Raw genomic sequence first — 24,883 nt, 5'->3', positions numbered from 1 at the left:
GCCCCCCTTTGCCTTCGCCAATGATTGAGGGGCTAGATCAGAAATTTCAAAATTCATCCGAGAGTTTCACTAAAATACCTGAAGACTATTTGAATTATATGAAGGATTTCTAGAGGAACATCACCAGCGATTTGTATTGGAATACTTTAAGATAACTTTAGAGGGATATAGGAGTCAGGAAATTCTCTGAGAATTCATCCAGGAATTCTTTCACAATTATCTCCAAGGAATCATTTAGGATTAATCCACAGATTTATTAGGGATTTCTTTCATGAATTCCTTCAAGAAAACGCCCAGCAGCTACTGTGAAGGATTTTCTTCAGAAATTCGTCTTGCAATTCTTTCAGGAATATATCAAGTTATTCTTTTTCAGTCTTACTTACTAGACTTACTAGTCGGGGCCCGTGGCGCAGTGGTCCACACGTTCGCTTCATAAGCGGATGGTCATGGGTTCGAACCCAGCCCCGGCACTTGCAGTTTTTCGTCAGTTGCTCTTCCCCCCGAGAGCAGCTGGCACCTGACCCTCTTCGGAGCATATAGCTCCAACGGACCCGGAATTTGGATATCGGCGAACCGCAACTCATAATGGACCCCCCAATCGGACTGAAAGAGGAACAGCAGCCAAACATCAGCATCATTGTGCTCATCATTTTACCGTGGACAGGGTAGAAAAGTTGAAGCAGCACAAGGCACCAGTTCGATATAGTTGAATTAGAATAGAATACATGTAGGCGCTGTACAAAGTGCAGCGTCCAATTGGAATCGCTCACGTAGTGCCCTAGTGGACAAAAGAGCTGTAAATTAGGTTAAGTGAATAAGAATACTAGACTTAGGGGCTGTCCATTTATTACGTAAGGGAATTTTAGCGATTTTTCAATACCCCCTCCCCCCTTGTAAGATTTTTTGTATGAGAACCCAAAAATTTTTGTATGGCGCGTAAGATTTTTCAAACCCCCCCTCCCACCATAAACCCTTACGTAATTAATGGACAGCCCCTTACTTTAAAAATTTAAGTACTTACATGCTAGAAGCGCTTTCAGACATTTCTCCAGAAAATCTTTCAGGAATTCACCCAGAGAAGACTCTTTCGGAATTCTCCCCAGGGTTTCCTCTTGAAACTTCTATAGAAAATGCACCACGAATTTCTCTAGGAATTGCTTTTTAAATTCCTTCAGACATTTTTTGAATACAGCTAGGAATTTTTTCAGGTACATTCCATCATTACATCATTTGAGAAGAAAACAGGAGATGGCAGCCTTGCGTAGGTCCTCAGCCACAACAGACTAGAGCGGGTCAGGGGAAGGCGCCTCTTGGATAAAAGAATAAGAGGAAGAAGATTACAATAGCTCAGAGACGCTAAGCCAAGGAAAGGTAGGAGGGCAAGTGCCAAGCGAGAGAAGGGAGATGCCCTTGTCATCAAAATGGACGAATCTAAGTACTCAGAGGTTCTAAAGGCGATGAGGAGCACGATAAAGCTCGTGGATCTTTTAGCCGAGGTACGCAGTGGGGACGAATATTTCCATCATAGCGGATTCATACCAAGACTCACACCGAGTACACTGCCGGTAACGGCAATTGAGTTGCGGATGGGTCAGGCAAAATGGCGGCGCTTTGGACGACGGGTTGTGTTTGCTTCTTACGAGGGCTTCCTAGTCGCCAAGGTAAACGGAGTCGTCTTCGAACAAATACTTCGAACTGGAGTGTAGATGACGCTACACTCATTTCGACCACCTGGCGGTTTGCTACAGTATCGACTACAATAACAGCATGCAGCGGGTGAAGGAACAGCCGATTAAGTCAAGGCCAAGCCCTCGAAGGTGGAAGACATCATTCTTCAACGACGATGTATTTAGGAAGGCACTCCACTGAACGAAACTTACTCGGTCCAATTGATGGCCAGTTGGTATAGGTGCTCTCGCGCGCTAGCAACGTCATAGAGGTCGTATGACCTCTGGGGGCTAGGTCTGGCGATTAGGAACTTGCGTAGATTCCAAAATCCTTAAGTGTATGTGTGATCCCAGGTCCGGACGCAGTTCCAAATCTGGCCTGAAAAGTAGTCATTGCAGAGGCTCCCGGGACGTTCAGATCAGCTATGCAGAATTATCCGAACTCCGGACGAGGAAGTCTTCCTAGAAATATGAAAGAGGCAGAACCTGATGCTATTACCAGAGGTGGAGAAAACACCCTGTGAACCGTAGGCATATAGACCAAAATGCTTGCTCGACACGGCGGAAGAATTTGAAATAGTGGAAGAATTTGTGTACCTTTGAACTCTAGTGACGTTCAATAATGATGTTTTCACGAGGTGAAAAGGTTACATGAAGCTACGACTAGGACTTTCTACGACTTCCGGAAACGGCTGAAGGCCCGTAGTTTGCATCAGACAAAAATAAAATTCGCGTTGCACAGATCCATCCAGTTGCTATATACGGCATTTCTCTAATATTTCATTCGAAGTAACCAGTCCCACGATTCGGTGCTAAAAATATTGATATATTCAAACCAATAGCGTAACCTTCATATTAATCATGTTTCCGGACAGAATTTTCGAGATTTTTTTTTTAATAAAACAATAAATTGATGAAAACTGGTTTACTCACGCTATTCTCACTTTCAGTGTTCGACACGAGTACCTTTTAGCAGTATCAACAAAACATCGAATGCGAGAGGCACCAAGTGTTAATATCACATAACAGTTTTACTGACTAAGGTTAACGCATTGTATGTAATTGTTTTTGATGGAAATGTTATTTGCTTTTAGCTAAGTGCACGAATGTTTCATTTTGTTGAAATAGGTATTTTTACTCAAACTAAATAAACATATCATCCTTAATCTTAACTTAATTTTGTTGATGATCATAAAAGGAAAAACAACATAATACTGAAGACACTTGTGCAATTTCTTGTGGATAATCTTTCCGTAATTTTTTCGTAACAAAACGAAATCAGTTGAGCGTTAGATTGCTGCTCTACTTAGATAAGTACTTCAAACTGCAATGGGAAACAATAGTTTGAACTCGTTTCTTTCCTACAACTCTTACTGTGGCATCCAGTAGGGTCAAACCGTACACGTGTGCTACCAAAACGAGGGATGCCTTGAATTTGTTTCTAAAACCTACACTACTCGCAACCAATCGGTTTGCCCTACATATTTGGAAAGGAGATATCCAAATCTACAGAACTCTTGAAATCATGTCTATTTATTTTGGCTGCAAGGCATTCGTTTGTTGTTCGTTTCGCTCTCACCTCAATGTTAAATGTGTGCCGATACATTCCGGCTGAGATCGGGTTGGTGGCCTCTTCTTTAGGTGTGGAATTTGTTGTAGTATGTGGTTAAGCAATCGTTGATGAACTTGCAGACGCTGTAGATGTACTGTTGTGGATGCCGGATATAGTGCTTGACGTGCTCCGACCGATCGAAACATACCATTTTGACATCCACGCCACAGCTTCGCCGGTATGCGGCGAACTTCTCAATGTCCTGCAATAATGAAAGGGGGATATTTTTTTTTTAAGGTGAAGATGACAGAGCTTATTTAGATTATTCGACCATATGAGATATATATTCGGAACAATTATGGGTTTATCGGTCATTGTCAACTCAAAGAGCAAGGGAACAGAATGCAAAGTAGGTAATGAAATGTTTTTGTTTATAAGATGAAAATTAGGCAATAAGACCATATAGGGTGGAAATTTACTATATCATATGCGCTAATTCCCGTCATATCAGATGGGAAACAGTCAAAAATTTTCAGGTACTCCAACAATAGAGTTAATAAACTATGGAGGACGAATGTCGCTGCTGTTCCCTTTGTTCTCGTTCGCAAGCATCCCGGGTATCTATCTGTCAAACTGCATACTTTTTCGCTTTGACACTTATATAGGGGCTGTCCATAAACCACGTGGTCATGAGGGGGGGGGGGTTCGGCCAATGACCATTTTGTATGGACAAATAAAATTTTTTGTATGGACTAATGGCCACGCGGGGGGGGGGGGGGGGTTTGAAAAGTCCCAAAAAATGACCACGTGGTTTATGAACAGCCCCATACCTCCCTATCTTCGCCAGCAAGAGATGTTGCGACGGCGACGCCAGCGACGCCAGCGACATTCTCCCTCTATAGTTTATTACCTCTATTACTCCAACTTACCATTGTCAATAGGCTCCTAAAGGCCTATCTCAATTTCTGCATAATTCGATCAAGCATTGATTAAAACGACATGTTTACTCATTTTTTAAGTATTCCTATTAAATAAAGCCCATAAAATATATTTTCAAAAATTTTAATAATTTTTGCAACACTCCTTGTTTAGCACTAAATTTTGGGTAAATTTTGTTTACCGTGTATGTCAAACAGGAACATTTATTGTCAAAAGTGAGCCAATGTGGTGTCTTTTGCAACCCGCCGTTTCACTTTCGTTACGTCAAGGTTGACCTCGAATGTCAAACAAGACCTGTTCATCATTATTTTATTTTCAAGTTTATTAACTATTCTGTTATTGTTTAAGTTCGGAAAAATTACTATTGAGATCAGAAAAGCATGCTCTTTCGTGTTATGCAGCAAAACCGGGGAAATATTTTTCATTTTAGGACCCTATTTCTCATCAGACGGAAGCGAAAAGATGTAGACTATCCATAACCAATCTCCATAACACTAGAAATCGAATATATAATTACTTATGAGCAGTGCTGAAAATGTCATTTCGTCATATCTGAATTCAACCACATCCAGCTAATTTTAGAAGCTTAACCTGAGAATATGGTATATGAAAAACTTGTGCGTCTAGCTCTACAAAAAAGTTACGGAAAACCCGATCTTTTTCGAATATTTAGAATAAATGTCACGGAGTACCTTCGAAAAATACCAATTATATGAATTACCAATGAAATACCAATGAATATCAATTGGCATCTTTCGATGGTAGTCCGTGACAAATACCTTAAAAATTCAAAAAAGAGCGATTTTTCCGTGACTTTCTTGTCGAACTAGTCTAGCCGCACAAGTTTTTCATATACCATATTCTCAGGTTGAGCTTCTAAAATGAGCTGAATGCGGTTGAATTTAGATATGTCAAAATGACATTTTCAGCACTGTTTTTTTTCTCGTTTTGCGTGCGATGAAGACGACCTATCAAAGCAGCTGCCAGCCGAATTGTTCTTCATCACCGTTCAATTTTCACCTCTTCCCAATCTACTACGGAAACATCATTTCGCGACTCTTTTCACTATTCCTTTGGGGAACAGAACTTCCTCGTCGTCGCTATACAAACTCATCGATGAATTCGACCATCATGTAGGAGTGATGGGAAAGCTGGATACTAGTATGGGACAAATATCAAATTCTCGCTCCAGTCGACTTTTTAGATCCCATTTAGGTCCCATATGAACTGTACAAAATTTCAGCGCAATCGGTGAAACTATAATTTAGCGCAAGCGGTTCAAAGTTTTCATAGGATTTACTATGGGAAAAGTTACACTTTCAGATAAAAAATCCCAGAGGTCGTCCCTTGTCTCCTTAATTCAAAGCGATCAATGTTTCTTGTAGAAAAATCATTTATGAAACTTTCCTTCGAAGACCGCAAAACGATTGGATGCTTGTAGAAAAAGTTATTGATTTATTACCGATTAGTGATCCAACGAACGGATTTTTGTTTTGTTTTATTAGCAGCACTGTAGCCAGTGTTGCGAAACTCATGCTCACGAGTAAAAAATACTCACTCACCTTACTCATTTGCGAGTAATGCTCACGCTGTGAGTTACTCGCGTATGAGTATACTCACGCGTGAGTAATGACGTCATACTCTCGCGTGAGTATTACTCACTTGTGAGTAATACTCACGCGAGAGTATGACGTCATTACTCATGCGTGAGTTACTCATTTTACTCATGGTGAGTTTAGTGAGTAAGTTATTTTTGTTGGTTTGAAATGATGTTTTCGTTTGTTCTGTACTGCAATGGTGATTATTTATATACAAGGCACAGTTTTCGAGGAAAGGTGGATCTGCTCGAGAGCTTTGGCACCATAGGCTAAAAACTCTTATTGTTTACCTACGCATGCAAAGTAATATCATCAATTAGGAAATCTTTATATTTCACCACACTTTGTCAATGGTATAACTTTTTTCGCATACGTCGGGTCACTTTACGGTATTCAATAAAGATGTTTGGCATATATTTACCTACCTTCAAATTAAAAATGGTAGGATCAGTTACAACATCTCCTGAGTCCAAACGTTTAAAACTTTTCTTTTCTGCATACATTTGATCGTTTTTTCCCATATGGGTAGTTTCTATTACTGTACAAAAATCTGGGGCATATAATGGACAAATAGTGGTTTCGCTTCAAAATTACTTGAGTAGGCAAGTAAGGAAAAAAAGTTTTACACTGGTAACGCCTCCCTTGAAAATCTAAAAGAGCTGTAGTTTTTTCTGCGCGGAAAAATAGTCGGTTCTATTATTCCGTAAGGAAAAGTAACGTTTTTCCTCATACTAAACAATTGATCAGTTTGTAATTTAAAATTTACAAAAAATAGTAAATTTACTTGAGTACTCAACTTTCGAACATGAAACTTACACACTAAACGCATCCAGCAAAGCAAAAACCAGCAAAACGAATAGTTGATTTTTAAGCAATTTTTTGCTAGAATCCGGTACAACTTTGTGCCCTATCAGCACAAATTGCTGGATGTTTCATTAAAAAAGTGCTTAGACTTGATAGAATTGAAACAAAACTTAATTGGAACTCTTGGATGACAAAAGGAACAAATTGCCAGGGCCCGTAGCGTAGTGGCTACACGTTCACTTCATAAGTGGATGGTCATGGGTTCGATCCCAGCCCGGCACTTGCAATTTTTCGTCAGTTGCTCTTCCCCCGAGAGCAGCTGGCACCCGACCCTCTTCAGAGCATATGCTCCAACGGACCCGGACACCTGGATATCGGCTAACGGCACTGGAAAAGGAACAAGAGCCACACATCAACATCCTCGTGCTCATCAATCTACCATGATAGTGTAGAAAGTGAAAGCAGCGCAACGGAATCCAGTTCGATCTAGTAGAATTATAATAGAATTCATTTAGGAGCTGTACAAAGTGTAAGTACAGCTTCCAATTGGAATCGCTCACGCAGTGCCCTGGTGGACAAAAGAGCTGTGAATTAGGTAAAGTGATTGAAGAATGAAAAAAAAGGAACAAATTCTGAAGGAATCCCATGAGCTTGTTCAAGTCTTAGTTTTTTTTCATATAAAGTTGGACCACCCTAATTATATGAGCCTCGGACCTAAAAAGAAAAAAAAAAACTGCCGAGCAAATTAGTACCAGTAACATGGCCAGTAATCACACCCAGGTAACCAATAAGCAGCTAAAATGGCATTAATTCAGCACTATATGCGCCTTTGCAGCAGGTCTGCTGCTATCGAACTGTCAAATCCAAGGTCAAACCGGCTACCAATCGAGCACACCACACGATTCCTTAAAATTACTTTTTCTTAATTGCTATCTCTGCCAGCCCCCTGAAGAAAGCGTTAGTTCTTGAAGCCGGCTCGAACGGGCTCGTTCACGAAATTTCAGCCTGCCTTTCAATCTGCTACGTGCGGAAGCGAACTTTGTCGTACGAATTATCGTGCATTTGAGAAACGATCGTTTACACATTTGTTCAATGCGTTTAGTGTTCTTTATTAAATTTACAAGACGCACAAGCATGCAAACACATTTCGTCCATTTAAAACAACGCTGAGCTCAATTATATGTGAATGTCACGTCTGCACTAACAGAAAAAAATCACTGTTTTCAGCTCAATGCAACAACCCATTCAAATCAGCACCACGTCCTGCACCAAATTTTTGGCTTCACGCCAGTTATATGTGGATGACAGCCATTTCAGGGGATTGATCTCTGTCTACAAGAGGTTTGAGTTCAAACAAAAGCCCTCACGTTGAGCTGTTGGTCTCAAAGGGGACCTCTTTAGGACCGCCCTTAACCCTCTAATGGATACCTGGGGTCCATTGGACCCCAGAGCCACTTTGAAGTGGTCGCAAAAAAGTTTGGATTGACATATCGGTTCCATTTTCACAGTACCTTCAAACTACACCGCGATGCTAGCCGCGATGAGTCATTTGTGCAAAAATAGCAATAGTTACATGGCGTACTATGGATTATTTTTTATGTCAAAGTTGAACCGGGCGATTTTGGTCCCCTGGGGTCCATTGGATCCCACGACACGAATGATTGTACCTTTTGATCGTTACTTCCTAGAATAATGCTGTCTTTGACAAAATTGTGTAATAGACCAAGGGCAATCTTATGACGGACAAATTGAATCGGGATTAGTCCAGTAGATGGCGCTAGTGTGTATTGAAATTATGGATTAAAAGTTATATTTAGCTTGAATATCTCGAGATTCTGAATGTACAGAAAGTTCGTGTCTTCGGCAAAAGTGTTCAATACATCAAGGGCTATTTGGTAAGGGGCATGTACAAATGACGTTATTATTATTAACATTTTTGTACAATTTTCAACATCCACTCCTCCCTCGTAACCTATTTCCCCATACCTAATACATGGCGCGTAGCCTTATCATGGACTCTCCCGTCACCCCCTAATATGCGACGTCATTTATGGACGGACCCTAATGAAAATAAGTTTGTTTTTTTTTCTGCAAGATGCCGCTAATTGATGCATATCAACCCAGCATCCTAGATACATTGAGCGACAAGCGTCCTCAAATAAGGACACTTCTTTTGAGGTGAATATCTTGAGCACAACACAATACATGTATTTACATACTGTTTACAATAGCAAAACATTAACATAAAGAATAACAATAAATAATAAAATCTCGTTATTTTATCGATCGGATATGGCTTAATAACTTTTTTCAGGAAGGTCGCATCGTTTTGCGGTCTTCGGAGGTCTGATTCCTCGTGAAATTTTCTAAGAAATCATTCATCGACTTATTTTTAGGGTTCAAGGGGTGACATGTGGCGATTTTTCTTTGAAGAAGTAAATTGTCCCCATATTAAATCGTATGAAAAAATTAGAATGGTGGGCGCTAAAATATAGTTTTTTCGATCGAGCTGAAATTTTGCACAGTTGATATGAGACCAAAATTATTTTTCCCCATACAGACCGTGTCCCAGTCTAATGTATATCCAAGCCAAAATTATATAAGCAATGTAAATTGTCTACTAAATCAGTATTTAAAAATATTTTTGTCACGATTAAAAAATCCTAACAACATATGATATGATTGTGTTACAGCATTTTCCGCAATTCAACAAACAAAACCAAAATTATATCATATTTTTTTACGTAATAATATTTGAACAGAATTGGATATAATTATGTTAGAATATTTTTCAACTGTCAGAGACTCATAACTAAATCGTATCATAATCAGTTACAAATATCTCTGTTTGTTACAATTTTGTTTTATTTTTGTTAGAATCCTCTAGATTATCAGCCCATCTATTGGCACAGTTGCGGATCAAATAGCTCATTCACTGTAAATTTTTGACCTACCGAACAACTATGCCGAAGACATCATCTTTTTAAGTAATCAGGATCCTGAGATATTATGAGATATAAAATGTGTACGCTTACTAGCGCTGCCTAGTGGTGGAATATCTGTAAGTTCATCATCTGAAGGTTTTTGACTAACAAAACAACTTCGCCGAAGACCCCAACTCCACAAGTAATCAGTATCTTGCAATATATGGGACGTTAATTTCATCAGTGTTACGTCTTTTTGTCTGTGCTGTCTCTTTGGGTTCATTCAAATAATATGTAATGCAAAATTTTACAATTTGAGAACTCCTCTTCACTCCACGCAATAACTTGTGTATGAGAAAATTTGAAATTTTGTATGAAGCGTAAGCGTGTCCGCTTGCTTAGGTGCGTTCCATCCTATTTATTAGGGGCATTTTGGAATGCTCTCTGGCACCGCCTAGTGGAAATTTCCCAAACTAAATTGTTCATCACTAGATAGGCTGACTTGCTTAACATCATTGCTGGAAACATCACCCTTTTAAACAGTAAGGATCACGAGATATGCGAGGATATATGTTGGGGTCCAATGGACCCCAGGGTTCCAAAACGGACCTTCATTTAAGGTATCCCTTTGAGGGTTAACGGAGCGCTTAGAACCAGTAAGATACAATTCACTAGAATAAAAAAAACAATAGAATTATTGTCTACTGATTCAATACATTCGCCCCAATAAAACATACCATTTTAACACTCCAAATACCGTGATCAGAAAAAAGTGGGAACTTTTACTTTGAGCAGTTCGTTCTCAGCCGCCTGTGAACCGATTTTCAATTTTCTTTCATGGATCTTCGACCCAACATGTCTACTTTTATTTAATACAAAATTCATGTTTATAGGGATGCTCAGTTTTTCTCCAGAATAGCGTGAGTGAGGAACGTTTTTAAAAAACCTCATAATTTTCGATTTGCATGCTAAATTTTAGCGGTAACCACGGAAAATGACTAGAAATCAGCATATATTTTGAAAAGGCATAATGTAGAGGTAGTATGAGATTTGCATAGCTATCTTGAACATCCCTAGTCACAAATGAACGCGGCTCTCGACCGGAAAATACTCCAGTGCCCTTTATAAGCATCCTAGAGGGTTGGTGTCTTCAGCAGAGTGTTATATATTGACTGGTACTACACTTTTACGTCTTCGGTTTTGATCTAGATCTGCTGTAATTGATCTAGACAAAATTTTTCTCTATATGACTCACTGGAATTCTCGATATGCATCCTAGATGGTTGAAGTTTTCGGCAAAGATCTCTGGATTGGTCAGTACTACACTTTTCCGTCTACTGTTTTGATCTAGATCTGCTGTAGTTGATCTAGATAAGTTTAGTTTTTCAATTTGACTCTCAAGAACTTTCAATACACTTCCTAGAGGGTTGCAATCTTTGGCAAAGTTCTTTGAGTTGGTTAGTACTATACTTTTACATCTTTGGTTTAGATCTAGATGTGCTGTAATTGATCTAGATAAGTTTTGTTTTCTAAACGACTCTAGAATTCTTGTTATGCATCCTACATGGTTGAAGTCTTCGGTAAAATTTTCTGGATTGTTTGGTATTACACTTTTACGTCATCGGTTTTGATCTAGATCTGCTGTAGTTGATCTAGATCAGTTTTATTGACTCTCTAGAACTCTCAATATGCATCCTACAGGGTTGTAGTCTTCGGCAAAGTTCTCGGGATTGGTCGGCACTTCACTTTTACGTCTCCGGATAGTTTTGTTTTCTATATGACTCTTTATAACTCTCGATATGCATCCTAGAGGGTTGCAGTCTTTGATAAAGTGCTCGGAATTGGTTGGTACTACATTCTTACGTTACAGTTTTGGTCAAAATCTACTGTAACTGATCTAAAAAAGTTTTATCTTTCAAAATAGCTCTCTATTGCTCTGGATAAACACTCTGAAGGGTCGGAGCCTTTGCCAAAGTGCTTTGGATGGGTTGGTACTACTTTTTTACGTCTTCGGTTTCGATATAGATCTAATCCGAATTATTTTCGTTCTGAGTATTTTTCAGTGGTTCTGAAGATGTATTCTAGAGCATTGGAGACTTCGACAAAGTGCTTTAGATCGACTCGCGAAACATTTCCGCATCCTCGGTTTTTATCTTAGATCAGTTATGGCAGATTATGCACGAATACGGATTCCCAGGTAAACTGACACGATTGATCCAAGGCATGGATCGAGTGATGTGCGTAGTTCGAGTATCATGGACACTTTTTTTTTTTATTTGAGCCAACACAAAGCTTATCAATAATTCAAGAGTTCCAGAAAAAATATTAAAAAAAACTATTCTCTAGACTATTCTAATAAGGTTTTTATCCACAATTATCAAACCTTTTTTTCTTGAGAATCACAGGAAATTTCGCCAAGTATTTCTCCGAAAAATCTACTCTTGGATCTACTTCAATCTAATCACAGAATTTAACCAAATAACAAGCTTGTTTGAATGGTTAAATTTTGTGATGTTTATTCAAGAATACAAAAACAGCATGCCAAGTTTCCGGTAGGGAAAAAGAAGGACTTTGTAGAATTATATAGAGTGCAGTTATGTACTACAAGAATTTTCACTTGTATTCAATTCAAACAAACGTCATGCAAAGAGAATAATACCTGGGATTCTTTACAAATTCTTTCAAGGACATCTCCAGAAATTCTTTTAGGCATTTATTCAGGAACTTCTCCAAGCATTCTTTCAGAAATTCCTCAAGGTACATGTGCAGGAGTTTCTCTTTCGTGAATTCTTCCATGAACATCTTGCAGGGTTCAGATAGTTTTTTTTTCAGGGATTGTTCCAAGAAATGCATCAAGAATTCCTCGCACGATTCCCTCAGTTTTTTTTACAGATACTTCTGCAAGGATACATCGATGAATTCCTTTTGGAATTTTGATTCTAGCATGGATTGCTCCAGAGAGATTTTCAAGAATTCCTGTATGGGTTTCACCAGACATTCCTCCGGGAATTTCTCCTGGGATATCTTTAGAAGTTTCCCAGTGATTGTTCCAGTGCTTCTTCCGATGATTCCTCCAGGAATTTCTAAATCATTGTACAAACATTCTTTTAGCAAAGATGAGCCAGCCTAGGGCTGCAAATCTCTCTAATAAAGATTATAATAAATAATAACATTCTTTTGGGAGTTCATCCAAATATTCCAACAATAATTCGTCCAAAAATTATTGCAGACGTGGATGCCTTCATTTTTTTCCTACTGAAATTCTATCAAGAATTTGTTAAGAAAGCTTTCCTAAGGAATTCATCATGGGATTGCTTCCGGGATTCCTCCAGGTTTTCCTTCAAGCATTCCTCCAAGGATTCACCCGGGAATATCTTCTGTGTTTCTTTCAAAAACAACTCCAAGAATTATTTCAAAGAATCCTTCAAGGGTTCCCCCAGGAACACTTTTTAGAATTCCTTCAGGAGTTCTTCTTGGAATTCTTTCAGAAACTCCTCCAAAAAATAATCCAACACTTCCTCCAGGAACTGTTTGGAAATGCTTCTAGGAATTGCTTCCAGGATTTCTCCTGGGGTTTCTTCAGGAACTGCTAGAGGGATTCCCCAAGGAGTTCTTCCACGAACTCTTCTTAGAATTCCTTCAGGATTTCTCCAAGGATTCCATCTGCAATATCTTCAGAAGTTTTTACTGGGATTTCTCCATGAATTTCTTCAGAGATTCCTCTACGAATTATTCCAGAAATCGTCTGGGAATTGTTGCAGTGATTCCCCTCAAAATTCATCCAAGGATTAATTCAGAAATGCATATAGAGATTTCTCCATAAATTCCTCCAGGAATTCTTCTAGAGATTCCTCCGTTAATCTCTACGGGTATTCTTCTAGGATATTCTCCAGGGATTCCTCAAAGAATTTCTTCAGGGCCTTAACTCGGGACTTCCTTCTGTGATTCTTTCTGAAACAACTTATCAAACATCCTCCAAAGATTCTCCCACGAACTCTTTTTAGGGTTCCTCCAGCAACTCCTTTCTCTATTTTTTAAGGAACTGATTCAGTACTTCCTCCAGGAACTGCTTAGGGATTCCCTTAGTAATTCCTCTTGAAATTTCTTTCGGGTTTCCTTCTGGAGTTTCTTCAGAAACTCTTCTAAGGATTCCTCCAGAATTTGTTCAAGAGCTCCATCTGCGATTTCCTAAGGAATTATTTCTGGTATTCCTATACGAATTCCCTGAGAGATTCATCCACGAATTTCTTCAGGAACTCCTCTAGGAATTACTCCAGGAAATCCTTCAGGGATTCCTTGAGAAATTCTTCCAGGATTTTTTCTAGGAATACCTTCTGGGATTTTTCCAGAAATTTCGCCATGAAATCTTCCAGTACAGTCAGGTTTTTTTTACGCAGGGGATACCGCGTAAAAAAAAACTCAGTTCAAAATTCAAAAAACCGCGTAAAAAAAGTCTCACCATTTCTCGACGAATCATGCAAAAATAAGACGATGATTTTTTTTTGTATGGAGTTTTTTTTTACGCGGCCGCGTAAATGAAAACCGCGTAAAAAAAGACCTGACTGTATTCCCTCTAGGAATTGCTACAGGCATTCATCCAGGACTTGCACTAAAACTCCTCCAGGACTTGCACTAAAACTCCTCCAGGAACTTTTTTTAGTGATTTTTCAGGGATTTCTTCAGAAATTCGTTCGAGGATTTCTCCAGGAATTCCTCCAGAGATTCCTCTTGAAATTCCTCCGGGAATTTCTCAGGCATTTTTTTTCAGAAATTTCGCCCAGAGTTCCTCAAGAGATTCCCCCAGAAATTCATCCAGAAATTGTTGAAAGAATTCTTACAGAGATTCCTCCTAGAATTACTTCAAGGATTCCGCCAGCATTTCCCAAAGGAGAACCTCCAGCAATTCCTCCAGGAATATCTCCAAGAACTATTCCAGGAAATTCTTCAGGAATTACCCCAAGAATATCTTCAGAAATTCCTCCAGCGATTTCTCTAGGAATTGATCCAGAAATTGCTCCTGCACTGCAAATTTTGTTTGCTGGTATTCAGCAAACTTTGCTGATTTTTTTGTGCTAATTACATTGAGCAATACGAATTTACTGAGTATCAGCAATGATTTTTCAACTTGCTGAGCCAGCCAGCAATTTTGACAGTTGATCAGCAACGTTGTGCTGAAATTCAGCAAAATTGTTGCTGGAATTCAGCTATTTATTTTGCTGTTTTTTTTTTGTGCTGGAAGCATTTCAGAAATTTTGGTGTGTGTCCTTTAGAAATTATGTCAACTTGGAGATGAACCAGCCGCGGGCTGAAGATCTCCTCAATAAAGCTAATAATAATAATTATGTCAAAAATTAGTCCAGGAATTTTTCCAGGAATTCTTCTGGAGATTTTTTCAGAAATTCTTCCAGGAAATTCTCCAGGAATACCCTCAGGAATTTTTCAGGGATTCCTTCAGGAAATCCTCCGAAGATTCCTCCAGGAAATCCTGCAGAAGTTCCTTTAACCCTAAAAGGGATACCTTCATGGCCTCAGTTTCGTCACCTCGCTGAGTGTGTTCCATCAAAGACGAGCTCTGAAAGGCACCTGGGGTCCAATGGACCCCAGGTATCCCTTTTAGGGTTAAGGATTCTTCCTGGATATCCTCTAGGGATTCCTTCATAAATCCTTCCAGGAAATTCCTGGAGGAATGCCATCAGTAATTTTTCAGGGATTCCTCCAGGAACTTCTTTAAAAACTTCTTTTAGGATTCCCCCTGAGAATCCTTCAGGCATTCCTTCCAGGATTTATCTAAGAATTCCTCCAGAAATTCTGCTAGAAATTCCTCTAGAATTTTCTCAAGGGATTTTTCAGAAATAGAAAAATAACAGAATAGAAATAGAAATCTCCCAGAATTTCTCTAGAAATTTATCCAGTAATTCTTCCGAGAATTTCTCTTAGAGATTCCCCCAGAAATTCCCAAAGAAATGCCTCTAATAATTCCTCCAGGTATTTCTCCAGGATTTTATCCTGGAATTTCTCCAGAAATAACCCCAATAATTTCATCAGGAACACCCCCAGGAATTTCTCCAGGAATTGCTCCTGGACATCTTTCAGAAATTATGTCAGCAATTCCTCTAGGTGTTTCTCCAGGATTTTTTCCCAAGATTCCATCAGGAATCGCTTAAGGGATTCCTCCAGAAATTTCTCCATGAAAAATTTCTTCAGGAAATTCTTTGAAGATTCCTTCAGGAAATCCTCCAGAAGTTTCTCCAAAGATTTTTCCAGGAAATCCTCTAGGGATTTTTTCAGAAATTCTTCAAGAATATTCTCCAGGAATTCCTTCAGGAATTTTTCAGGGATTCCTCCAGGTATTCCGCCAAGGATTTCTCCAGAGATTTCTTCAGGGATTTCTTCACAAATTACTTCAAGGATATCCCCAGGGATTCCTTCAGGAATTCCTTCGAGAATTGCTCCAGGAACTCCACCAGCAATTCCGCTAGAAATTACCCCAGGGATTCTTTCAGAAAGTGAAAAATAACAGAAATAGAAACAGAAATCTCTCAGAATTCTTCAGGAGATTCCTCTAGATATTCATACAGTAATTCTTTCATGGATTCTTCTAGAGATTCCTCCAGAAATTTCCACAGGAATACCACTAGGAACTCCTCCATTTATTCCTCCGGGATGTTATCTAGGAATTTCCCTAGGAACTTCTTCAGGAATGCCTCCAGGAAATACCCCAGGAATTTCTTCCGGAACTCCTTCTGGAATACTCCTTCAAGAATTATGCCAGCAATTCGTCCAGAAATTTCTCCTGGAAATCTTTTTGGGATTTCTTCAGAGATTCTTTCAGGAAATTCTCCAGGAATACTTTGAGGAAATTTTCAGGGATTCCTCCAGACATTCCTCCAGGAATTACTTTAGGGATTTCTCCACGATTTTTTCGGGGGATATTCCCAGAGATTCCAACAGGGAATCCTCCAGAAATTCCTCCAAGGGTTCTTCCAGGAAGTCCTCCTGAAATTTCTCAAGGGGTTTTTTTCATAAATTTCTCCAGCAATTCCTTCCCAGAATTCCTCTGGATATTTCTTCAAGAATTTCTCCCGGAATTCCCCTAAGGATTGCTCCAAGAATTCACCCAAAAAGTTGCTCAAGGAAATTCTCCAGGAATTCCTGCTGGGTCTAATCCAAGAATTCCTCCAGGAATTACGCCAAGAATTTGCTCAAAAGTTTCTACAGGCATTCCTCCAAGGATACCTTCTCAAATCCAGGAATCCGTACAGGTTTATTTTCTGAAATTCTTAAGGAATCGGAGATTTTTCCTTCTTTGAGCATGACCTATTCTTTCGAGTCATGCTGTTATGGAGATTGGTTGCCATTACAGCTGCCAACAATGTGATCAGAGATTTTTCCTTCTTTTAAATATATGCTATTCTTCAATAATGCATACTTTAGCGCGGAAAAACAGTCCTAACATAGTAACGGAATCATGTTCGTCCAATGAAACATGAAACAATGAGCGGTAGTGTGCGTCAAATGTCAAACTCAAGCAAAACCAATGCAAGTGTCAGGGCTGAGTGGTCGGCCAACTAGCAAATTTTCATAAAGATCATAATATCAGTGTACGATATGAATAATTAGAGTGTTATGTCTGTCTGTGATGTTAGTGTTGCCTTTAGGCTCGCATGACTGTCTTTAGGCTCGCCGTTTGAAAACTAGTCGAACCATTATTTCAGCCTTATGTTATTTCAGCTTTTGACATTTTCAGACTTTTTTAATTCAGCCTTTCGTAATTCAGCCATTTGATATTTCAGCCTTTCGTGCTTCAGCCTTTTGTATGTAACCCGGTACAGGAGATCTAGACCAAAACCTTAGACGTAAGAGTGTAGTACCAATCAATCTAGTGCACTACAGCAGCTCTCTATGACGCACACAGCAACTCTCTGACGCATATAGAGAATTCTAGAGTCTTGTAGAAAAATAAAACTTATCTAATCTTATTACAAAAGATCTGAGTTAAATGCAAAGTCGTAAGAAGGTACTACCAACAAATCCAGTACACTTTGCTGAAGACTGCCACCATCTAGGATGCATGCCGAGATTAAGAGAGTCATATAGAATAACAAAACATATCTAGATCAACAACAGCAGATCTAGATCAAAACCGAAGACGTAAAAGTGTAGTACCAACCAATTCAGGGAACTTCACCGAAGACTTCAACCATCTAGGATGCATAACGAGAATGCTAGAGTAATTTAGAAAAAAAACTTATCTAGATCAATTACAGCAGACTTAGATCAAAACTGCATATATAAAAGTGTAGTACTAACCAACCCAGAGAACTTTGTCGAAGATTGCAACCCTCTAGGATGTATATTGAAAGTTCTAGATAATCATATTAAAAAAACTAAACTTATCTAGATCAACTACAGCAGATCTAGATCAAAACAGAAGACGGAAAAGTGTAGTACTGACCAATCCAGAGATTTTTGCCGAAGGCTTCAACCATCCAGGATTCATATCGAGAAAACTTGTGAGTCATATAGAAAAAAAAAACTTGTCTAGATCAATTACAGCTGATCTAGATCAAAACCGAAGACGTAAAAGTGTAGTACCAGTCAATATATAACACTTTGCTGAAGACACCAACTCTCTAGGATGCTTATCAAGGGCACTGGAGTATTTTCTGGTCGAGAGCTGCGTTCATTTGTGGCTAGGGATGTTCAAGATAGCTATGCAAATCTCATACTACCTCTACATTATGCCTTTTCAAAATATATGCCGATTTCTAGTAATTTTTCGTGATCACCGCTAAAATTTAGCATGCAAATCGAAAATTATGAAGTTTTTTAAAAACGTTCCTGACTCACGCTATTCTGGGGGGAAAATGAGCATCCCTAGAAAGATAATTTTTGAAGAAAATAAAAGAAGAAGAGTTGGGTCGAAGATCCCTGAAAAAAAATTGAGAATCGGTTTACAGGCGGCTGAGAACGAGCTGTTCAAACTAAAAGTTCCCACTTTTTTCTGATCACGGTATTCCGCGTAAAGTTTTTTATCACGGTATTTGGAGTGTTAATGTTTGATAGGATTCCAAGCCTTTAGATAAATTTTAGATTACCGTATGAATATGAGTAAAGCATACTCGTGAGTGAGTATCTGCACGTCAATACTCACGAGTGAGTGTGAGTTGTACAGCGCTTACTCAAATGTGAGTAATACTCACGGTGAGTTTAAGGTGTACTGCTCATACTCACTCGTGAGTTTGACTAGTTGTGTGAGTACTCGCTCATTTCGCAACACTGCTACAGTCTGTAGCTGCCGCCTTGGCTGCTGCTGTTTCAGGGAGTGGTGATGCCTCCCGCCACCCCATGCAACAACGGCAGCAGCAGTGCTGCTGATAAAACAAAACAAAAAGCCGTTCGTTGGATCACTAATCGGTAATAAATCAATAACTTTTTCCACAAGCATTCAATCGTTTTGCGGTCTTCGAAGGAAAGTTTCATAAATGATTTTTCCACAAGAAGCATTGATCGATTTGAATTAAGGAGATAAAGGGTGACCTCTAGGATTTTTTGTTTGAAGGTGTAACTTTCCCCATAGTAAATCCTATGAAAACTTTGAACCGCTTGCGCTAAATTATAGTTTCACCGATTGCGCTGAAATTTGGTACAGTTCATATGGGACCTAAATGGGATCTAAAAAGTCGACTGGAGCGAGGATTTATTTTTCCCATACAAGCGTCTCCCACACTACTGGATACACCAGCTAACTTGTGAGATACAGAGGGATACAGTGCTCGTTGGAACCCTTAGTATGCGTTTGGATTCCGCTAGTCTGAAAGAGTGGTACAACGGTTGCCATGAAAATGTGCGTCCATCGTACCAAAAACTAATCGCTTTCGCGAGTGTTACACGTTACAGTCTGGCTTCCTGCGTTGTTCCGCAGAGTTCTCATACGTGTCCCTGCGATGAAGTTTTCCTTTCAACGGTAGCTTTCAAGGTGAAGGACTGCAACTGTAACCCTCACTACGCTCGTGAGGTTCTGGGGTTCTCGGAAGCTCTGGCGCGCAAGCTGGAGTTTAAGCGCGATAGAATCCACAGTGATATTAGTGGTATTATCCAAAGAATTATCCACATTCGCTCTAAAGTAGTGATCAAGAACTCGTCTCGCTTCCGAAGATTCGACTACCTTGTCGAATGTCTCGTAATACCACAAATCACGGTCACGCTTCCAAGCAAGCACATCAACATTTCGGATTGGAATCTCCTCAACAACGTCCCTCTCGCCCAACCGAGATTACACATCAGCTCCGGGGTCGATATTCTCGTCGATACCTCATATCAACAGCATCTCGTAATTCTTCGATTCATGTAGTCAGCGCTACCGCTAGTCTCGACTAGTTGCAACGCTTTTGGGAGGTCGAAAACTTTGATGATTCTAAGGCGATGACTTCGTAGGAAGAAACGTGTGCGGAACATTTCCGAAGCACAGTCAAACGAACAAGTGATGGTAGCTATGTATATGGTTCGCCATCTGGTACGGGACGAAACGGTTGCGTTGTTGAGAGAGTCTCTCGTGGTGGTTGATTCTGGGACTCCTACGGGACGTCCTGCGCACCATACTTTGCCACACGTGTGCTTAACCAATTGGCAGAGGACGAAGTGCACCGATATCCGCTAGGTGCCAAGGTTGTACTAAAACTAAAGGACTTCTACATGGAAGACGCTGTAGTGCTGTTGAGACAGTGATACAGCTGACGGAACTTTTGAAGCGTGGGGGTTATTGCTGACTGCACCCCAAATTGGACTGACATAGTCTGCACACACCTTCAAAGTGTGATTGCAGCGCAGGGCCACGTCGGATGGAGTTAAGGTCTTCGGTGCACTTATTCCTTGTAAATGGAGGAATAAGTGCACCGAAGACGTCGAGACGATCCGAGGCAAATGTGCACTTTTATCACACTTCTTATGCGTACCAAAACAAGTGTGATAGTCCAATTTGGGATGTAGTCTGCAATACAACTTGAGGAAATGGAACTGCAGCGACGCTCGGATTCTGGCTCACTTGCCGGATGAACTGAAGTGGTTTGCACCGAAAACTTAATCGAAGTTAAGAAAACATAAAAACGCTAGGTTTGTTGTGGTCTTACGTCACCGATGAATTTGGATTCAAAATCCCATTGCTTCCGCCCTCGAACAAGGTCCAAACAAGAGGTGGCTTCCGAGATGGCACAGTTAATCTACTTGCTCGGACTCATCGGACTAGCGGCGATGAGCGCCAAAATGTGGGCGATAAGGATTCCTTGGGGTGATGACCTTCCCGATAACCTACGAGATTGGTGGCTGCGTTCCCGTGATGAAATTCTGAAATTAGTAGTCCTGAGGGTTCCACGTCGAGGGGCCTGATTACGAGTGTCACTTCACGGTGAAAACAAAAAAGTGACACCGGTAATAAGGACGGTGAAAGTGATTCCCATTTGATTAGCCCACAGCTTTTTCACCGTGAGTTCGCAATGTGTCACCGTGATCGATTTTCACCGTGAAGTGACACTCATAATAAGGCCCGAGTTCTCGCGAACGACTTCAACAGATATACATTGCATTGCTTCTGCAATGTTTTGGGCCATGGCTACGGCGCCTGCGTCTGCGTGTTTTCGTCGGATGGAGCTGGAAATTACTACCAAATGCTCATAGCGATATCGAGAGTCGCATCACTGCATGGACTTATAACACCGAAACTTGAACTCTGTGCTGCTGTGTTGGCATGTCAGCTGCTGGGTCAATTCCGAAGCTAAGCGCCACGGGGCGGGGGTGTGCAAGGCCCGGGCCCCCATATTTTAGGGGTCCCCACAAAAACCATTTTTGGTAGCAATACTGATTTTTGCTCGTCGCATTTGTACCTCCAAGGGGTCTCCACATTCGCTCAGGCCCCGGGCCACCACAATCCTTAATCCAGGCCTGAATTCCAGTATAGTTATGCACCGGATTCGATCACTACCCACTTGTTCGTGTTAAACAGAATAGCAGATATACAGAAACTATTGAACTACGACAGCTGGCGCCATGTTCCGTCGATGGATAATTCGGCGGACAGGATATCTCGTGGAGATTCAACGTCAGAAATACTCAAAAAATCGCTTTGATGGCACGGGCCCAACTTTCTCGTTCAAGGCGTCGAAACTTGGCCTGAAGTCATCGTGTCTCTCATTGGTGAAGAACAGGAAGTTCGTGACGTGGAAGCTCGTCACGATGCGGTAGCCCACGTTGATCACTCGATCATCCATCGATACTCGGATCTGGCAAAGATACTTCGAGTAGTCTTTCTGATTCTGTCAAAACGCTCGAAATCCCCCAAATCTAGATCTAAAGACACTACAGGAGGACACACTGGAGGAGTTTAACACTACAGAACACTACAATAGAATGTAAAGGGTGATACGGTCAAAATTTGACCAACATCGAGGGGTCTGCAAAAATTGTTGTGGCTCTAATTAACGGGGAGTCCATCAATTTGAGTAACCAAATGCATTTTCCTTACTTTTTTAGCGAGGACTTTCAGAAAATCGGCACCTTAAACATTTTTGAAGACAAGGTGTAAATAGTGGGCCGGTCTCAGTGAGAGTTACCCAACACCCACAAAGCTTAGTTATAAAAGGTTATTGAGTGTGATTCAACTTACCGTATGTGGAATCAATCTGTCTTCCTTGGAATATAGAAACAGTTGCGGCCACTCATTGCTTTCGTACTTCAAATTGTGCGACGGATTCGTCTGAACTTCAAAAGGTCGAATAAAGCTTCGAAAATAATTGAACGAGTCCTACAAAAAAAAATAACGATTATCAAAAGAACATACAATTCAAAATACGTGGGCTACCACCTCAAAAGCCCACAAAAATATCAGCCCTATGGTCATCAGGGCCGAGACCAACTTGTTGCAGCGCCGTTCCTTGCCCAGGATGGCCGAAACCGCCCGGAACAAACCCAGCACCCGCCGGTCGCCGGGAGCCGAATCAAATATCATTCCACAGATTTGCACCGGCTTTTTCGAGCGTCTGTTGGCCAGGGCCACGTGCTGGTACAGGAACGCTCCCCCGTTGGAGAATACGTGGAAAATCAGGGGATGACTGTCGAAGTTCATGTCGTAGATCAGCTTCAGTATCTTTTCTCCAATCTGGCTCATGGAGGTTCGCTTCCAGAACAGGTTGTCTACCGGGGCCGTGTATCGAATGGTGATTAAGCTGGAAAAGTGTTTATGTATAGGAAAAATAACGATTCAGAGTCATTAGAGAAATATTGCCAACCTACCCTCGGTCTTCGTATATTTTGGAGTACTTCATGAGATATTTATCCTGGCAACCGGCCCACCCCAGAAGCAGCACAATCGGAACATTAGTTTCGTTGCAAACGAAGACATAATCCGATTCGGCTCCCTGACCATCGTTCTTGAAGTTTGGGGAGGGAAATTTGATGAAATACTCCAGCGAGTCGTCTATCGGGTAGTCATCCACTCTGCTGTACGCCGCAGAAGCCATTGGTGGGAAATTTTCGAACAATTTTCTCCTGCTGTCAACGCCGGATTTTCCGACACCGGGAAACTGCTCTGGGCGTTTTCAAATCCACTCAAAACTTAGCCACCCTTTTCCGGAATTTAGCTCCAATCACCACCCAACATACAAAACTCTCCGAAGTCAATTTTCGATCCTCCCCAAGCGGAAATTCTGAAGCCGAATTTTCCTACCGACTGCCAGCTGATTTTCCACGAATTTTCTCCAGCGTTCGGTGGTGGAAAATTGGTCTGTCAGATTTTGACAACCACACCACCACCCCCTCTGACAGGACAGTGGAATGTCGAAAAGGCATGCTAGACCACACGAACACATACGACATATTCACAGGAGCTTGTGGGAGGGGGTGACCGTGGGGGAAATTATCCGGGAAAACAAATAAATGTCTGGAAGAATACGGAGTCCATACTAGCTTATGACCGTCCATGTGCTCGCGGAAGCCGACGACCACCACTAAAGGAATGGTCATGCGCATAAGAGGCTTGGATGTTATTACCGGGATGTTACCGGCTTTTTATGGAACAGTAAGCAACGTATATGCAAACCACATTGCAAACCCAGGTGAAAATGATCATTGTAGGGTAAAAGCACTAGACTTCGCCACTGCTCTAGTCTTCGCCCCCTCCATACAAGTTCCATTTTTTATGTATGAAGTGGCGAAGATTAGTGCAGAATTTTAGGGGGGCGAAGTCTAGTGTTTTTACCCTATGTACTATGCTTGGAATGTAGCTTCACTAGTACTTCGTCGGTGCTAGTACATATTCAGCAGTGTTCCAGCTCTATTTTTATAGCAGTAATAATTCCTCTTGTTATCTATGCTTTGCTGAAGATGTTCAAGATGCAGTTTGATATGCATAATGAAACACCAGACTAGAATGCAAAGAAAAGCAGAGTTGCGCAATATCAGTCTTGTCAGGTGACTACTGATATTGCACCATCATCACTATCGCTCCAGGCCGTTCAATATCAAAACGGCAATGACAGGCAACGACAGGCAACGACCTGATATGAACCCGCACTCTACTGCCCATATTCGCATAGTTAATGTAGTTAACGTAAGCGCCGGGCTGCAAAACGGTGAGTCGATAAGGAGAGCGTCCAAAATAGCTCTGGTCCTCACAAGTTCCTACCTCATGCTTCCACGGGTCAAGCGATGACAAAGACCGCCAGCTAAGAGTTGTGTGCTTAGCTGGTAGTGCAGCCTGGGCACTGTTGTCCTTCTGACTTCAGCTAGATTGAGGAGGTACGATCCGAGCGTCTGTTCACCAAGGAGGTGCGGCTCAAACAGCGTCTGTTATGGCATCCAACGGCTGAGTAAGAAACACTGCACCACGCCCAGCTAGATCCAAGGTGGTAGCCCTATCAGCGTGGTCGTTCCAGTATGGGTTGGGATGTTAAACAGAACTGGCACGATGGCCCTCCGGCGAGACAGGAGTATTGGCGTAGGCCCAATAAGCCACCCGTAAAAATCCCCATTGCGAATAACATAGTGTTACCAACCGTTTGGGTAACAATGTATTGTGTGGTGGAAAGGCTAGCTGTTGGTTCAGAGCATGTTATTGTTATTGTTTTTTTTTTATTGAATATTGTATATTTATGTTATTTATTTAAATGTCTAAGTGTATAATAAATGTTGTTCTCCACAGGTTTGTGTTTGAGTTATGTTTATTTTACGCTTAGTAGTTTAAGGTGTCTCTTTATTTATTTATTTGTTCATTCACTTATTTATTTAATTATTTTGTTCTGTTCATATATTCCGATTGTAGATTTGTTTATTATTCAGATGCTTGATTTATCTATTTATTTATTTATATTTATTTATTTTTTCTATTTAATTATTTATTTATTTATTTAT

General features: G+C 40.6%; 1 protein-coding gene across 1 annotated transcript; it reads right to left on the bottom strand.

The window, feature by feature from the left end:
- Positions 1 to 2,853: 2,853 nt before the first annotated feature.
- LOC109419530 (transmembrane protein 53-B) lies at positions 2,854 to 23,308 on the bottom strand. The gene is made up of 4 exons (XM_019693747.3): positions 22,769 to 23,308; positions 22,341 to 22,701; positions 22,143 to 22,280; positions 2,854 to 3,481 (listed from the first exon to the last, which is right to left on the bottom strand). Exons 1-4 carry the CDS (start codon positions 22,993 to 22,995, stop codon positions 3,305 to 3,307), a joined length of 903 nt encoding a protein of 300 aa, XP_019549292.3. The 5' UTR covers positions 22,996 to 23,308; the 3' UTR covers positions 2,854 to 3,304.
- Between the last annotated feature and the right edge of the window lie 1,575 nt (positions 23,309 to 24,883).

The sequence above is a fragment of the Aedes albopictus genome, chromosome 2 (assembly GCF_035046485.1).
Source record: "Aedes albopictus strain Foshan chromosome 2, AalbF5, whole genome shotgun sequence".
Taxonomy (NCBI): Eukaryota; Metazoa; Arthropoda; class Insecta; order Diptera; family Culicidae; genus Aedes; species Aedes albopictus.
This window is presented reverse-complemented; position numbering and strand designations above follow the sequence as displayed.

Coding starts and splice junctions, on each gene's coding strand:
- LOC109419530 (XM_019693747.3), bottom strand. CDS start 22,995: ATGGCTTCTGCGGCGTACAGCAGAGTGGATGACTACCCGATAGACGAC. Junction 22,702..22,768: donor AAAATATACGAAGACCGAGG/GTAGGTTGGCAA, acceptor ACACTTTTCCAG/CTTAATCACCATTCGATACA. Junction 3,482..22,142: donor ACAGATTGATTCCACATACG/GTAAGTTGAATC, acceptor TCATTATTGCAG/GACATTGAGAAGTTCGCCGC.